Source organism: Nicotiana sylvestris, chromosome 11 (genome assembly GCF_000393655.2).
Source record: "Nicotiana sylvestris chromosome 11, ASM39365v2, whole genome shotgun sequence".
Lineage (NCBI taxonomy): Eukaryota > Viridiplantae > Streptophyta > Magnoliopsida > Solanales > Solanaceae > Nicotiana > Nicotiana sylvestris.
In genome coordinates, this window is record NC_091067.1 from 91,138,510 (window position 1) to 91,152,695 (window position 14,186).

General features: G+C 37.1%; 1 protein-coding gene across 1 annotated transcript; it reads right to left on the reverse strand.

The window, feature by feature from the left end:
* Positions 1-242: 242 nt before the first annotated feature.
* Positions 243-5,360, reverse strand: LOC104232791 (protein KINASE OF THE OUTER CHLOROPLAST MEMBRANE 1-like). The gene is made up of 5 exons (XM_009786072.2): positions 5,219-5,360; positions 2,441-2,820; positions 2,255-2,346; positions 1,694-2,167; positions 243-1,393 (listed from the first exon to the last, which is right to left on the reverse strand). Exons 2-5 carry the CDS (start codon positions 2,810-2,812, stop codon positions 430-432), a joined length of 1,902 nt encoding a protein of 633 aa, XP_009784374.1. The 5' UTR covers positions 2,813-2,820; positions 5,219-5,360; the 3' UTR covers positions 243-429.
* Positions 5,361-14,186: the final 8,826 nt, after the last annotated feature.

Here is a 14,186-nt window from a genome sequence, read left to right on the forward strand (position 1 = left end):
AATTCAAATTCAGTATATATATATATATATATATATATATATATATAACTAAAATAGTCAAATATAGAATAAAGTTACCATATACTATTGACATTTATTAGCTTGCCACTTGGCTTAACTATAATGTCAATTATATATGGTAACTTTCTTGCTTTAATATATATATATATATATATATATATATATATATATATATATATATATATATATATATATATATATATATATATAGATTACTCGCATTCATTGCGAACAGGTTCATACGGCTAGCATTTGAAAGATGTTCAGAGGTTGTATTTACAAAACATGTACACATCACAAATTCACATAAAATACAAAGTTTAGCGCCATATAATACAACGTTTTGCGCTACTGTACTTCGGAAATCCACTACAAATTGACACGATTTCCACCAATAATAAGTAGAGATTATCTAGCAGTAGCAGCGGCAGCACCTTCTTTAAAGAGGATATTTGCAACATTTGGCCGAAGCCACGCCGACTTGCCACCAACTTCACCATCTTGAGTACGACCATCACCGGAGGTCTGGTGATTCTTCGGGTCCTTCTTCAGCTTAGATTTAATACATTTTCCTACAGATACACCAAGCTTTACTGCTGTAAATAGGCTAAACGCAATAGAAAGTGGTCGAATAGCCCAGTGAAAATCCTCAAGGTGCTGATACTTTTCAACAATGCCAGGACATGTATCAAAAGACACTTGAATCACCTCATCTGGATCAGCCAAGAAAGTATTAGGTTCATCACCAAACACCATCCTTCCTGGAAATTGAACAAGAAGACAACCATTGGGAAATATCTGCGATATTCTCCCACTAGCCCATCCCCCTCCCCTTTTCTGAGGCCATTCGAACCGGGGAGTTTCAACATTTGATTTCAATTGCACAAACTGTCCCAAAAAATATGGGACCACCTTTTGGACTTCAGAAGAATGTCCTGTCCATAAAGTTTCTAAGCCTAAAAAACCAACACTTACATTTCCATCACGCTGCACAGAGTGCAGGACACCCAAAGAAGAGTGTTGCTTATTTTCATTGACCAAACGCACCCAATCCCCAGCTGCCAAACCACAAGTAACTCTCTCTATGGTTGATGTATTTACTCTCAGAGGGCTTGGCAAATTGGGGACTCGTACCAGAACAAATCCATCTCGATCTGTATCTTTCTCCAGACCAACAACACTTCCTTCCAACACAGCCAAATCTTGAGACTTTCCAGAGTTCAACAATTTTCTCGAGCGAATAGTATCTCCCACTTGAAGAAGATCTTTCGAAAGGTACCATGTGGTAAAGCCACGCGTTTTGGTTTTGTCAACAGACAGAGTCCCTCCTATGTCGCTCCACTCTCCTTCACTATAAACAGCATTCTGCGAGCTGCCAATTGAGGTGCAATTAGATTTCTGTGAACTTTACATCACCGTACAAAGAAAACATATTCATCTATTCTTCCACTAGGCATTGTGTTAGGAATCAATAATCATGTCGAAATAAGATAGAAGAGAAATATTCGAATTAAACTTTTTGTTATGGAGAACAACACTGATTGGCTAAAGCTAACGAAGTAGTAAAATTGAAAGGATTATGACACTCAATAGGTATCTAAGACTGCAAACTAAGGAATACGGCAGCTGGGGGAGAAACAAGAAGGGGGAGGGAGGTGGTGGAGAGAGAGACCTTTCAAATGTTTGCAAAATGTCCACCATCAGAGGCCGATTGCGGAGATCATACTCAAAACAGCCATTGAGAACATTCGCAATTGCAGTGGGGAGGCCACCAGGAAGTTGTGGCTTTTCTTGGTTTATCACCACTGAACGATATATATCTTGGACTGATTTACCAAACCAGGGCTGAACACCAGTCAACATCTCAATAATGCTGCATCCAAATCCCCAAGCATCAGTCTCGCAAGTTATTGGGCCTCTAACATCAGGCTCCCACTGTTCCGGAGCCATGTAGTTTGGAGTTCCAAGCCTTAATGCTAGATCTGAATCAGGTGGTTGAACTCCAAGAAGAAGATACGGAATCCCAAAGTCTCCAAGGAACACTTCGTCATGTTCATTCAGAAGAAAATTAGTTGCCTTAAGGTTCAGAACCAAGACATTCATTGAATGCAACTCTTGTATTCCTTTAGCCAATTCAATACCATATCTGTAAGCAATTAGCACTCTGTATTAGCAAGAGCCATGTTTCATAATGAAAAAATTTACCTTCCTAATAATTGTTCAAGTCAACGACCTAAGAACATCAGGTAACTGAAGCTTCCCTCCTTTCAGCCGAGCCATTTTATCACCAATTGACCCCTCATACGATCTCATAGCTATACAGATCTATCCACAGAAACAATATTCAGAGAGTTAATACAATAAACCAATTCTAAGGTCCCATATAGACCTAACAGAAATGATGCAGATAGACTTTCACCTTTCCAGATATTATAGAGATGCCATGCAACCAGCAAACACCTTGGAGTTGTTTAGATTTCAAATTTACCCATAACTCCTCTAACTTACTTAAGAAGGCCTTTACTTGATCCTCATTTATAGGATGTAACATCTTTATAGCTACTTCATGATTCTCATCATAATCAGTAGCTGACTGATGATGTGTGGCTGACCAAACATCACCGAAGTATCCACGCCCAATCCTGTGTCTAAGTTTGATTGATGCAGGATCAATATAAGGACCAGGTGGGGTAGGTGCAGCAACAACAGTTCTAAGATGATCAGGATCTCCGTCATAAAGCTCATAATCGAAAGAAGTTGCCAAAGGAGATACTTTGATATCTTTAGCCATTTTCCCAGCTAAGAGGGTAAAGACAAAAAACAGAAAAAAGAGCATGAGATGAAAAACGACAACTTGCACTGCATGTTATAGAAACTTCCACCAGTACATAAAATCAGACAAGTCACAACTGAAATATTCAATTTCTCAAGCAATATTTTTAAGAAAATGGAAATTGTGAATTTCTTGAAGGAAGAACAGTTTAACCTCAACCTCTGATGCTCCTCAAAAGTTAAGTGAAGTTCTATAATTTCAACATAGATTTAGGATCCTGGTATCTTTGTTATTGACTTATCTAAGCATATCAGAATAGCAGGGATGTCAAAAAGAATCTTGATGTGACTAGAAAGCTTCTGTAATAAAGCTTTTACAGATGACTTCAATGGTGAAAATAGACAACAAATAATAGTTTCAATTTAAGATTAGACTTATGCTCTACAGATGTAGTAAAGAGAGCTAATAGTGGAATATTTCTTCCATAAACCATTTGTAAATGCAAAGTTCTAATTGCCCATCGTCTTCAATGCTCCTGCCATAATGTCCTTGAGGACAGGTTATACGAAGATTTTGGAGGTCAAATCCCAAAAGTTTTTCCAGTCACTCTTTTGCTGATACAATGGAAGCCATGCACTCTAATCTAATTTGTGGATCCAGATAAAACTAATTTCCTAAAAACCTGCTTTTTTTATTTAACCCCATAATTGTAGTTTAGGTATTTGTATAAACCGGTTCAGGTTTTTGACAAAGTAGTTGGGTTATCAAAGTAGTTGTCCATGCTTGCCACCATAAACTACTAGAAAACAATGCACACAAAGAAGGAAAATAAAATCAGGTTACCATAAAGGTACGCTTTAGGAAATTTCTTAAGTTCCCATCTTAAATTGTTGCCTAGCAACTAAATAAACATGTAACTGCAAAGAGTATAAAATTGGAGGACCTCTCAAGTACTTAAGTAGATGCACTCAACACATTACCCAGCTAAACATGCCTAGTCACTAAATCTATCAACCAAAAAGGATGTTATTCCATGAATCAGTGAAGCAAACTCAAAGTCGCCATCATGTGGGGGTCTCGACACGACACAAGACGCCCATGTGATTTTGTAGGGATCCTATAGAGATAAATAGAAACTCCATTGAAAAGTGAAAAAGAAGAAATTATTATTTTTGATAAGATAAGATTTTATTAATACTCAGTATCAAGAAGAAAAGAGCAGTTGAGCTAGACGAGGGATAATAGTTGAACTACCAAACATATCCTCTGTCAAAACCGTGCCATCTAAAAAGTATGTACACTCGCAAAGAGCTAAAAAACAACAAGAACTTAAATCAGACTTATGTTTTCCTGAAATTATGTCTTATCCTCTAGCTCGATAGAGAATTGTTTTCTGTAAACCGAAAATTAAGAAATGCAGCAGAGTTTTTTGAGCTCTTTTGGCTAGCTAAAATGTGTCAATATAATGTCGACCATCCAAAACCGAAAATTGCTTACTGCTCGCCTCACTCTCTACTCCCACTTTCCAAATGCACCAAACAGAGGGCAGAGTTTAAACCTCCTCCAATCCCCCCCCCCCCCCACACACACACAAAAAAAAACACAAAATTCTAAAGATAAGCACTATCCGCTATTACTCAATTTAAGGGTAGGAAGAAATCTTGACTGAAAGGTTTTGAAGTCCAAATTCACATTAAAATTGGTTTCTCCATTCTAAAGCTATATGTCTTATACGAGCATAAGCCCAAGACATATTGCTCCCAAAAGACATCCTTCTCTACACACAGCTACCATTTAAGTATACTGATGAAAATAAAACTAGTTTTTTCTTTTTTAATCTTCGATACAATAAACCCCATCGCTAACCCAATTCCCCCACACATGAGCCCAATAGTGGTCATTTCTCATGTTGCTTACTTGATGACTCGAAAATCAACTTTATAAGAGGTGGATGTACCAGGCTAATCTCACCTGTTGATGACAAAACAGGTTATGATTGTCAAGAACTATTTAATTTGTGCATGAACACTAATCAACGACACAAAGTTGTGGATGAGTTCTGCCTCCCTTTCTCTTTAAATTGCTAAGCAACCGATCCCCTAGTGATTTCTCTATTCAATATCTGACCAGTAGAATAGCAACTTTCACAATCTCATGATTTCATGTCCGTCAGTGGGTATTAAGGGGATTAGAAAATCAAAAGTCAAACTACCCAGCATAAAGGAATGGCAAATTCAGCAAATCATACATAAACCTATAAACCTGTGCATAGAAATAATAATTAATGTTTGTTTAAAGTTAACTTTCTAATCGGGAATTGAAAAATCAAAAATCAAACTACCCAGTAAAGAAAAGCGGCAATATCAGCAAATTATCAAGAACCTGTGTGCAGATATGCTAAATTACTGGGGGAAAAATGCTTACTTGAAGTGCTAAGTTAAGAGAGACTAGTAAAACGGACAACTCTAGCTTGTAGAAACGCGACAGAACAGAAGAGGGCCAGCCATAGACTTGGAGTACGAAGCAGAGGAATGAGGTCTAATAGTGAGAAAATGGAAGATGACACAGAGGAAGCAAACAAAGGAAACTTTGCTGTGTAAGCATTTTTCACCTCTGTCTCACGGTGCTAGATTTTTCTTGTTTTTTTTTTTTTTGAAAAATTATTTTGTATCGAATATAGCTTTTATATATATATATATATATATATATATATATATATATATATATATATATATATATATATCTTAGACATAACTAATAGTATATCTTTTACATATTTAATTAGTAATATAATTATTTTTAGTCAACCAGCAAAATGTGTAAACTTGTCTTCTCTTTTTATTTGTTTGGCTCAAATTGAGTGGAGTAACTACTTTTTGAACAGCCAGCTTTAAAAATAGAAATTTTTACCTCATATAGCAAAGGTTAACACCTTATTTATTTTAAATAAATACCATTTCAAAAAATTATATTCTCTAAATACCTTTTAAGATTTATAGCAAAATATTTAATTTTGGTTACCTCCTAGCCCTAAGCCACTAAATACACGAATCAGTTATACTATTTTCTTTCTTTCTCTACTTTGATACATCCCATTCTCTTCCCTCATCCCATTAAAATTTCAAATCTCTTCCTTCGATCAACTTTCACCAATGACCGCAAAGAAGAGTCCCCGCAATCCAGGCTGATTCGTGGAGTGGGAAAACTTTCCATTCCAAGATGTACCACAAAAAGGGTCTATGGACAATCAAGAAGAAAAACTGCCGCCGACATTAAACTTATTTGTGTGCAAAGCCCCTATTCCATTATAACAGATGCATTGATTCTTGAAGATTGCTATGTTCAAGATTCTCACCAACAATCTTTATGCCAATAAAATTGATTTTCTCCTCCCTCCCTTTCTCTGTCCCTTGTTTCCTTGATTTGTAAATATATTAATTATCAGTCAAAACTGATTCTTGTGCAAAGCCCCCATCCCATTATAATAGATACACTGATTATTGAAGATTGTTATGTTCAAGATTCTCACCAACAACAGCAGCCGCCGACATTAAACTGATTCTTGAACAGCAGCCGCCGACATATAATCCGGTTGGTTTGTTCTTGAACAAAGACGATGGAGTTTGGGGTTGAGCAACTTGATTTTCTGTTAATATATTTTAATGTATTTTCATGTATTTCATTGTATTCATTGTCTTTTTTTTTTCATTGTAATTCAATGTGCCACATTGTATTCCATGTATTTCATTGTATTCACTATTTTTTTCTCATTGTATTTCAATGTATCCCGCTGCATTCTATGTATTTCATTGTATTCATTGTCTCGCTATATGCCATGAATGTATTCATAAGTTTTTTTAATTAATATAATTTATGTATTCAGATGTATTATATAATTTCTCTGAAGATTGCTATGTTTTGGGGGTATTTTTCGGTTGAGAATCTTTTTTATAACTGAAAATACAAAATTTGTGTGTTATAATTGAGTTTGTTGAGTTATATTAAGAGTCTATTATGTTAATTGATTCACTTTCCATTTTAAAAACAGTGTAATCCCCTATTTCACGTCGTGAATACAGTCGAATACACTAATCTGTCTAGCTGTAATCCCATGTTTTACTCTATGAATACAGTCGAATACACTCGAATACAACAACTGATTAGCTGGACTTCGCTGATTCACGCATATTTTTACTACTGTATTCATGAATACAATAGCTTAAATACATCAAATATATCTTATAACCACATAAAAGGTATCTATAATCCGTAATATAGCAAATGGTATCTATAAATGGCTAATTACTACTAAAAGATAGTGCTTTATGAAAATTTTCCTTAAAAATATAAGTAGCAAAGTGGCTATTGGTTCATTTAAATTAGACTAAATTGATGCTTTATCCGGGGCGGATGCAGTATACTAGTATCTGATTCATTTGAAGGCGATACTTTTGATGTGGGGTATAAATTGATGTATAAAAATCTATTAAAATTATAATATACTCCGAATATATAAATTCGTAACTTTATAAACACAATAGATCTGATACTAAAAACCGTAAAAATTATACCGGGCGTCCTATTTGGTCGCTCCCAAAACCTATACCTATTTTTTTTAAACTTTTAACTTGTACCCACTTTTTAAACAACTTCAGCCTCCTTTTCTCCTCCTCCTTCTCCTCCTCAAAATTATATCCGCCCCCAATCCCATAGTTCCATTAGAAGAAATTCAAAGCTTTTCAGCTTTTTTCTTGTCCTCTCCTGCAGCAGAGGCTTGACGACCTAATGAATTCATATGTTACAACAGATTAGAGAATTTAATCATTCAAAACATGTATTAGGCGGACAAAGATATACTAATTACCAAGTGTAGAGTTTGTTCCTCGTAGGAGGACCAGTTGGGTTGTTCTTGCCTTCTTGGTAGTATCATATAGTCCACCCCTCTATTAAGTGTGTCACCTAAGATAATTTGGAGTTGGAAAATTATCAGCTCTCTGTCGTTGCCAATATATTAGCATGAAATATCTACTCATGTTTGATTGTTTTTTAGATATCCATTGAAATTCCAATGGAAATTTCATTTGAAAGAAAGCTGTATTATTGTAGTGTTGATTAGAAGTGAAAAAGACGAAATTTTCTGATCATTTCTGGTAAGTGATCAGATGGCTTAGGCACAATGTAGCAGGCTGAAGTTCAACTCTAAGAAGGCTAAAGTTCGCCAGTTACAAACAAAAACTTCAGCTCTAGAGCTGAAGTTCGATAGTTACAAAACAAAAACTTCAGCTCTAGAGCTGAAGTTCGCTAGTTACAAACAAAAACTTCGCTAGTTAAAAACAAAAACTTCAGCTCTAGAGCTGAACTTCAAGTCCGGCTACTAGAATGCTGAAGTTTTGCATGATTGTCTTTGCTACTTCAGCCCCGTATGCTGAAGTTATGCGAAAAAGCAGGTATGCTTGTAGTTTTTTTTGCAAAGCGGATACAAGTTAAAATGTGACACAAAAAACGGGTATAGATGCAAATGCCCCCTAAAAATCTTAAAGAATGAACTCATATAATTTAAATTCTGGATCCGCCTCTGTTTTTGCCCCAACTAAAATACAAAACAACTCCATCAATAGGTATTGTAGTTTGAAACTTTGACACGTGAAACATTATACTAAAGTTAAAAGTCTTTTATAAGTTCAAAACCCCAACAACGATTTATGGAGTTCAAAACTTTATAAATTTAAACCCCATGAACAATTCATGAGGTTCAAACATCTATATTTCAAAATTCAGTAATAATACCTCGAATTCAGATAAGAGTAATTTCAAGAATTCGGGAACATTAGAATCTGTTTGGAAGCAAAGCTTGAAACTCCAATCAACGATGTCGCCCGCCCGTGAAATTTTTGAACTCCAAGAAAAATTTATGGGGTTTAAACTGATAAAAGTTAAAATACCAATAATCGTTCCTAGAGTTTTATTCTTAAAAGTTCAAAATCTAGGAACAATTTCTGAAGTTTGAACTTATAAGTTTTCTGAGTTTAGTAGTCGTATTTACCCTTAAGATTGGATAACAATTGAATTTGTACGCGATTTTAAGGATACGTGATATAACTTAATACAAATTAAGAAGACAAATTAATATCGAAATTAACGATAATAAAATAACAGGGTCGGCCTAAGGGCCAAGCAAGTAAAGCACTTGCTTAGGGCCTCTTATTTGTAGGTGCCCCAAAATTTTCTATAGTTAATGTATTTTGTCCCTTTTTAACAATATTAAGTATTTGAAAAGAAAAAAATGCAAGTTTCAAGGAAAAGAGGCCGTTGGAAAACAATTAGAAAAGGAATATATTTTTGCGATGGAAAATTTTAGAAGATAATGTACCCAACCTAACTCTTAAACCATTATCACAAACGCGTTGGGAAAGTCGCATTGAAAGTATTAAAGCAATACGATTTCAAACTCCACAAATAAAAAATGCTTTATTGAAATTAGTAGAAGCTAGTGAGGATCCAAAAACTAAAAGTGAAGCTAGTTGTTTAGTAACTTGTGAGCTTAAAAATTTTGAATTTTTACTGGGTATGACTATTTGGTATGATATACTTTTTGCAGTCAATTCAGTTAGCAAACATTTACAATCAAAAGATATGCATATTGATGTTGTCATAGATTAACTTAGGGGTTTGATTTCTTTTTTCAAAAAATATAGAGAAGAAGGATTTGTAACTACCATGATTTCTGCTAAGGAAATTACCTCAGCGGAAAGAAGCTTTTCAAAATTAAAACTAATAAAATCTTACTTAAGATCAATAATGTCTCAAGAGAGATTAAATAGATTAGCTATATTATCAACTGAAAAAGAATTATTAGAAGAAACCGATTATAAACAAATTATTAATAATTTTGCATCTCAAAAAGCAAGAAAAATAAATTTCAAATAAAATTATGAGTTTGTTTTCTACAACAAAAATTTTAGGGCCCCTCAATGAAGTTCGGCTTTAGGCCACAAATATTATTGAGCCGCCCCTGTAAAATAAATGCAAACCACATAATTGAACAGCCTTAGCTTCTGAGTTTGGTCACCCTCGAGCCAATAAAAGTCTCAACTAATGTTAGAACTGAACAACAAGATGATAAGAACCAAAAATGATCAGTATATTGCTTTCTTTTGGCGTGTTACAATGTATCTTAGAAATGATCAAAAACCCCTTTATATAGTGGGATGTTCTATTTTTGGTACAATTCTATACTAGGTAAAAAATCTCATAATTTGCTCATTAATCGGCTTATTTTTGATACGTGCCGAGATTTCCGCCGTAATCCTTGACCGACTGCGGATATTTCGGCTTACCATTATTTGACTCGGTAAGTTTTCCTAGATCTTGCTCAGTCTCGAACTTGCTTGGTCTCTGGGTCATGAGCTCGACGATCTAATTGCGCCTTGGTTCGATATAACCCAAGCTCGAGCTTTGACCTGCCATGTTTCAACCTCGATTGGTCAAAGAATGGACGAGCCCGATTTCGTCCGACAAAGTCCCCTCGTTTTTTGGAGATAAGACAACGAGAAACGATATGAACTTCTGAACCTCGCTCTGATAGATCATGACGTAAGCGACAAAAGGTCATTGAAACATCCCGTCGGTCCAGTATCCAAGGCATTAAATGTGTGTCAATGTTGGTTAGCCACTACTGATTTTGAACCGTCATTAGCAAAATATAAATACTACAACTTTCATTCATTTAAACTTTATGTTCAAAAAAGCTTCTTCTACTCTTATTCTTTAAGAATCTCTTCACTCTCCAACTTTCGTGCCTAGATTTCTTGAACTTTTTGCAATCTTCTCATTTTCTTCATCTATGTTATAAAATGGCAAAAATTTCTAAGATTGTTCCGCAGAAAGAAAAAGCCTCTTCATCACGGTCTGCCAGCAATGGGACTGCAGCGGAGCCACTCCCTAAGGAGTTCATTCCAGGAGGGTGCCCGATCAGTGCTAATTTCAAGATTGAAAGACTTCCTGGGTACCGGGTCGATGTGAGCCGATCTCAAGATACATATGTACAATCACCGATGATCTCCTCTCCAAGTTCAAGAAGGATTGTAACTGGGCCGATAAACACATGGTGGTTCCCTCGCCTGAGAAATCAATTACTACCCCCGTGGAAGGCTTTTTAAGTGTTTGCACTTACCTCTTCACATTGGGTCCCTTAGACCCGATCATTACTGCCTTCTACAAAAGGTACGAAGTGACTCTTTATCAGATTCACCCCTCTTTTTGGAGGATAGTGATTCTACTTCATTTTTCGTTAACAAAATCGAGGGATGTGCCTTCACCCTCGATCATCTTATGCGCATGTACAGTCCCCGTCTATATCGAGGGGGATTAATCAAACTTGCTCGTTGGGCCACCAAGGACCTGTTCTCGAGTATAGATGAGGATCGGGATCGAGGCTGGATGGGCCGATTCATTCGAGTGAGGACCTCAGACTTGATCCCTGCCGAGGATATTTCCCGAGAAAAGGAACATGAAGCATAAGTATAACTTCTCCTTAAAGACTTTATTTATTGTTACCTCCATTTCCTTCCTTATTATCAATGTTTTTGTGATGCAGTTGTGTCTCAGATGTCAGATGCAGTTCCTCAACTCAAAGAGTGGGTCGAGGGCCTGGTGTCACAAAGACCATATTCTGAACGTGCATGGCGCGAATTGTCGAAGGGTCGATGGGAGGCCCGTAATCATTGTAAGTTTTTTTTCTAATGTAATAATGTTTGATTTCCTCCTTGCACTATCAAATTCTTATTGGTTCTGTTTTCTTTTGTAGGTCTCCCAAATATGTTGCTATGAGGCCTCTATCCGGTGATGAGGATGTGCCCCTCGAGTCCCCTTCTCCGAGGCAGGGTGATGAAAAGAAGAGAAAAAAGGGCTCTAAGTTCCCCGAACTCAAAAAAGAAAAAAACTGAATAAGAGGTTGCGTAATCCTAGAGAAGCACCAGTGCTCTATCTTCGGACTCAATCCACTGGCTAAGGGACAAGTCCGAAGAAGAAGAAGATCAATCCAAGCTGGTAGCCCACATGCGGGGCAGGTGTCGTGATACAAGGGCCCTCCGAATCGGTGGGTGCTGAAATTGAACCGTCTCGACATGAAGAGGTTGATGAGGGAGTTTTAGCCGAAGCTCCCGAACCAGAAAGGGGTAGGCCAATCCGCCCCAAGCTAGGGGGGTCGAGAGGGAGGCCAGGGCTGATACTCTGTGATGACCCAAAAGGTCATCACTTGATATACTAGTGAATTTTGTGTTCTGAGGCCTTAAAAGCCTTCTTTTATCTTATCTCGATTTGCGTACGCGGTCCGAGCGTATATCCGGAATTATTTTATGTGAAAATTTGATAAAAATGCTAATTTGGCCTTTAAAATTGAATTTAAGTTGTCTTTGATCAACATTTTGGGTAAACGGACCCAGACCCATGATTTGACGGTCCCGAAGGGTCCGTAGAAAAATATGGGACTTGGGCGTATGCCCGTAATTGAATTCCGAGGTCCAAACCCGAGAAATGAATTTTTGAAGAAAATTATTTAACTGAAATTTTAAGAGTTTTGGAAATTTAAATGTATTTGAAATTGATGGTATCAGACCCGTATCTTGGTTCCGGAGCCCGATACAGGTCTTCTATGGTATTTAGGTTGAGCCTGTAAAATTTGGTAAGAAACGAACTTGATATGACGTGAATCGGACCCTTGGTTGTTAAAATTTGAACTTAAGAGTTCTTGAGATTCTTCTTTGATTTTGATGCTAAATTCGTTATTAAAGGTGTTAATTTGGCGATTTGATCTCACGAGTAAGTCCATATGATATTTTTGAGTTAGTATGCATGTTTGGTTTGGAGCCCCGAGGGCTCGGGCGAGCTACGAATATGTTTCAGAAGGTTTTTACACTTAAAAAAATTGCAGGTTTTACTGCTTCAGGTGCACAGACATTTTGTGCATCGCGATCGCGTAGTAACTCACGCGATCGCGAAAGGGAAATTGGGACTGGGGTGGATTTGTTCTTCGCGAAAGCGAAGCCAACGTCGCGAACTCGGAGCACTGGGGGTTGCTCATCGCGAATGCGACCGGTGTCACACGAACGCGTAGTGTAAAAATGGAGGTGGGCTGGGGACTTGACATTTCTTCTACGCGAACACGTAATGTTGTCCGCGAACGCGAAGGTCAGGGAGGCTTACCCTTCGCGAACGCGTAGGGGAACTCGCAATCGCGTAAGTCCACTTCTGGCAGCTCTTCACAATCGCGACAGTGTTCTCGCGAACGCGATGAACACTGTCGCCTAGCACTTAATATAGTAGCAAAGTCGGGATTTAGCCCATATTTTCATATTTTCAAAACTAGAGAGCATTGAGGCAATTTTCAATGAACAAGTTCTTCCCCAAAGCATTAGTATATGATTCTAAACCTTTTTCTTTCGATTTCCCATTGCATTTCATCAATCTTCATCCAAAAATCTAGGGTTTTTATGGTAGGAATTGGGAATTTGGGTAGAGTTAGGGATTTTTGAATAATTAGTATTTAGACCTCATTTTGGGGTCAGATTTCGAAACTAATTGCATATTTGGGCTCGTGGGTGAATGGATGATCGGGTTTTGGTCCGAACCTCGAGTTTTGACCAAGCGGGCCTGGGGTCAATTTTTGACTTTTTGGAAAAAATGATAGAAAACCTATAATTTATCATTGGGGTTGGATTCTTTAGCATTTATTGATGTTGTTAAATTAATTTAGGCTAGATATAAGTAACTTGGAGGCGAATTCCAAAGGAAAAGCGGTGTTTGAGGCTTGAGTTGGCCGTGGAAGTTCGAGGTAAGTGTTTGGTCTAACCTTAACTTGAGGGAATAGGTATTGTGCTTTATTTGCTATGTGCTAGTGTAGTGTATGACGTATAGGTGTGGTGACGAGTATCTATACGTCGTGTCAAGCATTCCCGTGAGTCTTAAATTGTAATCGTCAGGTTCTTAATAAGTACTACAAATGCCTAAGTTATTGATTCTCCGTGTTGGGTAAGAATTATGATTATTCTCATGGTATTTGTTTATTGTTGAGTGTTGGTTCTAGTTGAGGTTTTATTTGTGAAGTTAAATGTTGGTACAAGTTTTGTTATAGCCGATTCCCTTGCCGGGATATATTTAATTCTTACTGTTGGTTCCCTTACCGGGATGTGTGTATTCTTATTGTTGATTCCCTTGCCGGGATATTGTTGTTTCCTTATTGTTCCCTTGCCGGAATTATTTTGTGATTGGTGTTGAATTATATATTGGGATCGGGTTGCACGCCGCAACAATATTATATGGGATCAAGTTGCACGCCGCAACATGGAGTAATAAGGGAGGATAAGAGGGGTCGGGTTGTGCGCCGCAACAGTGA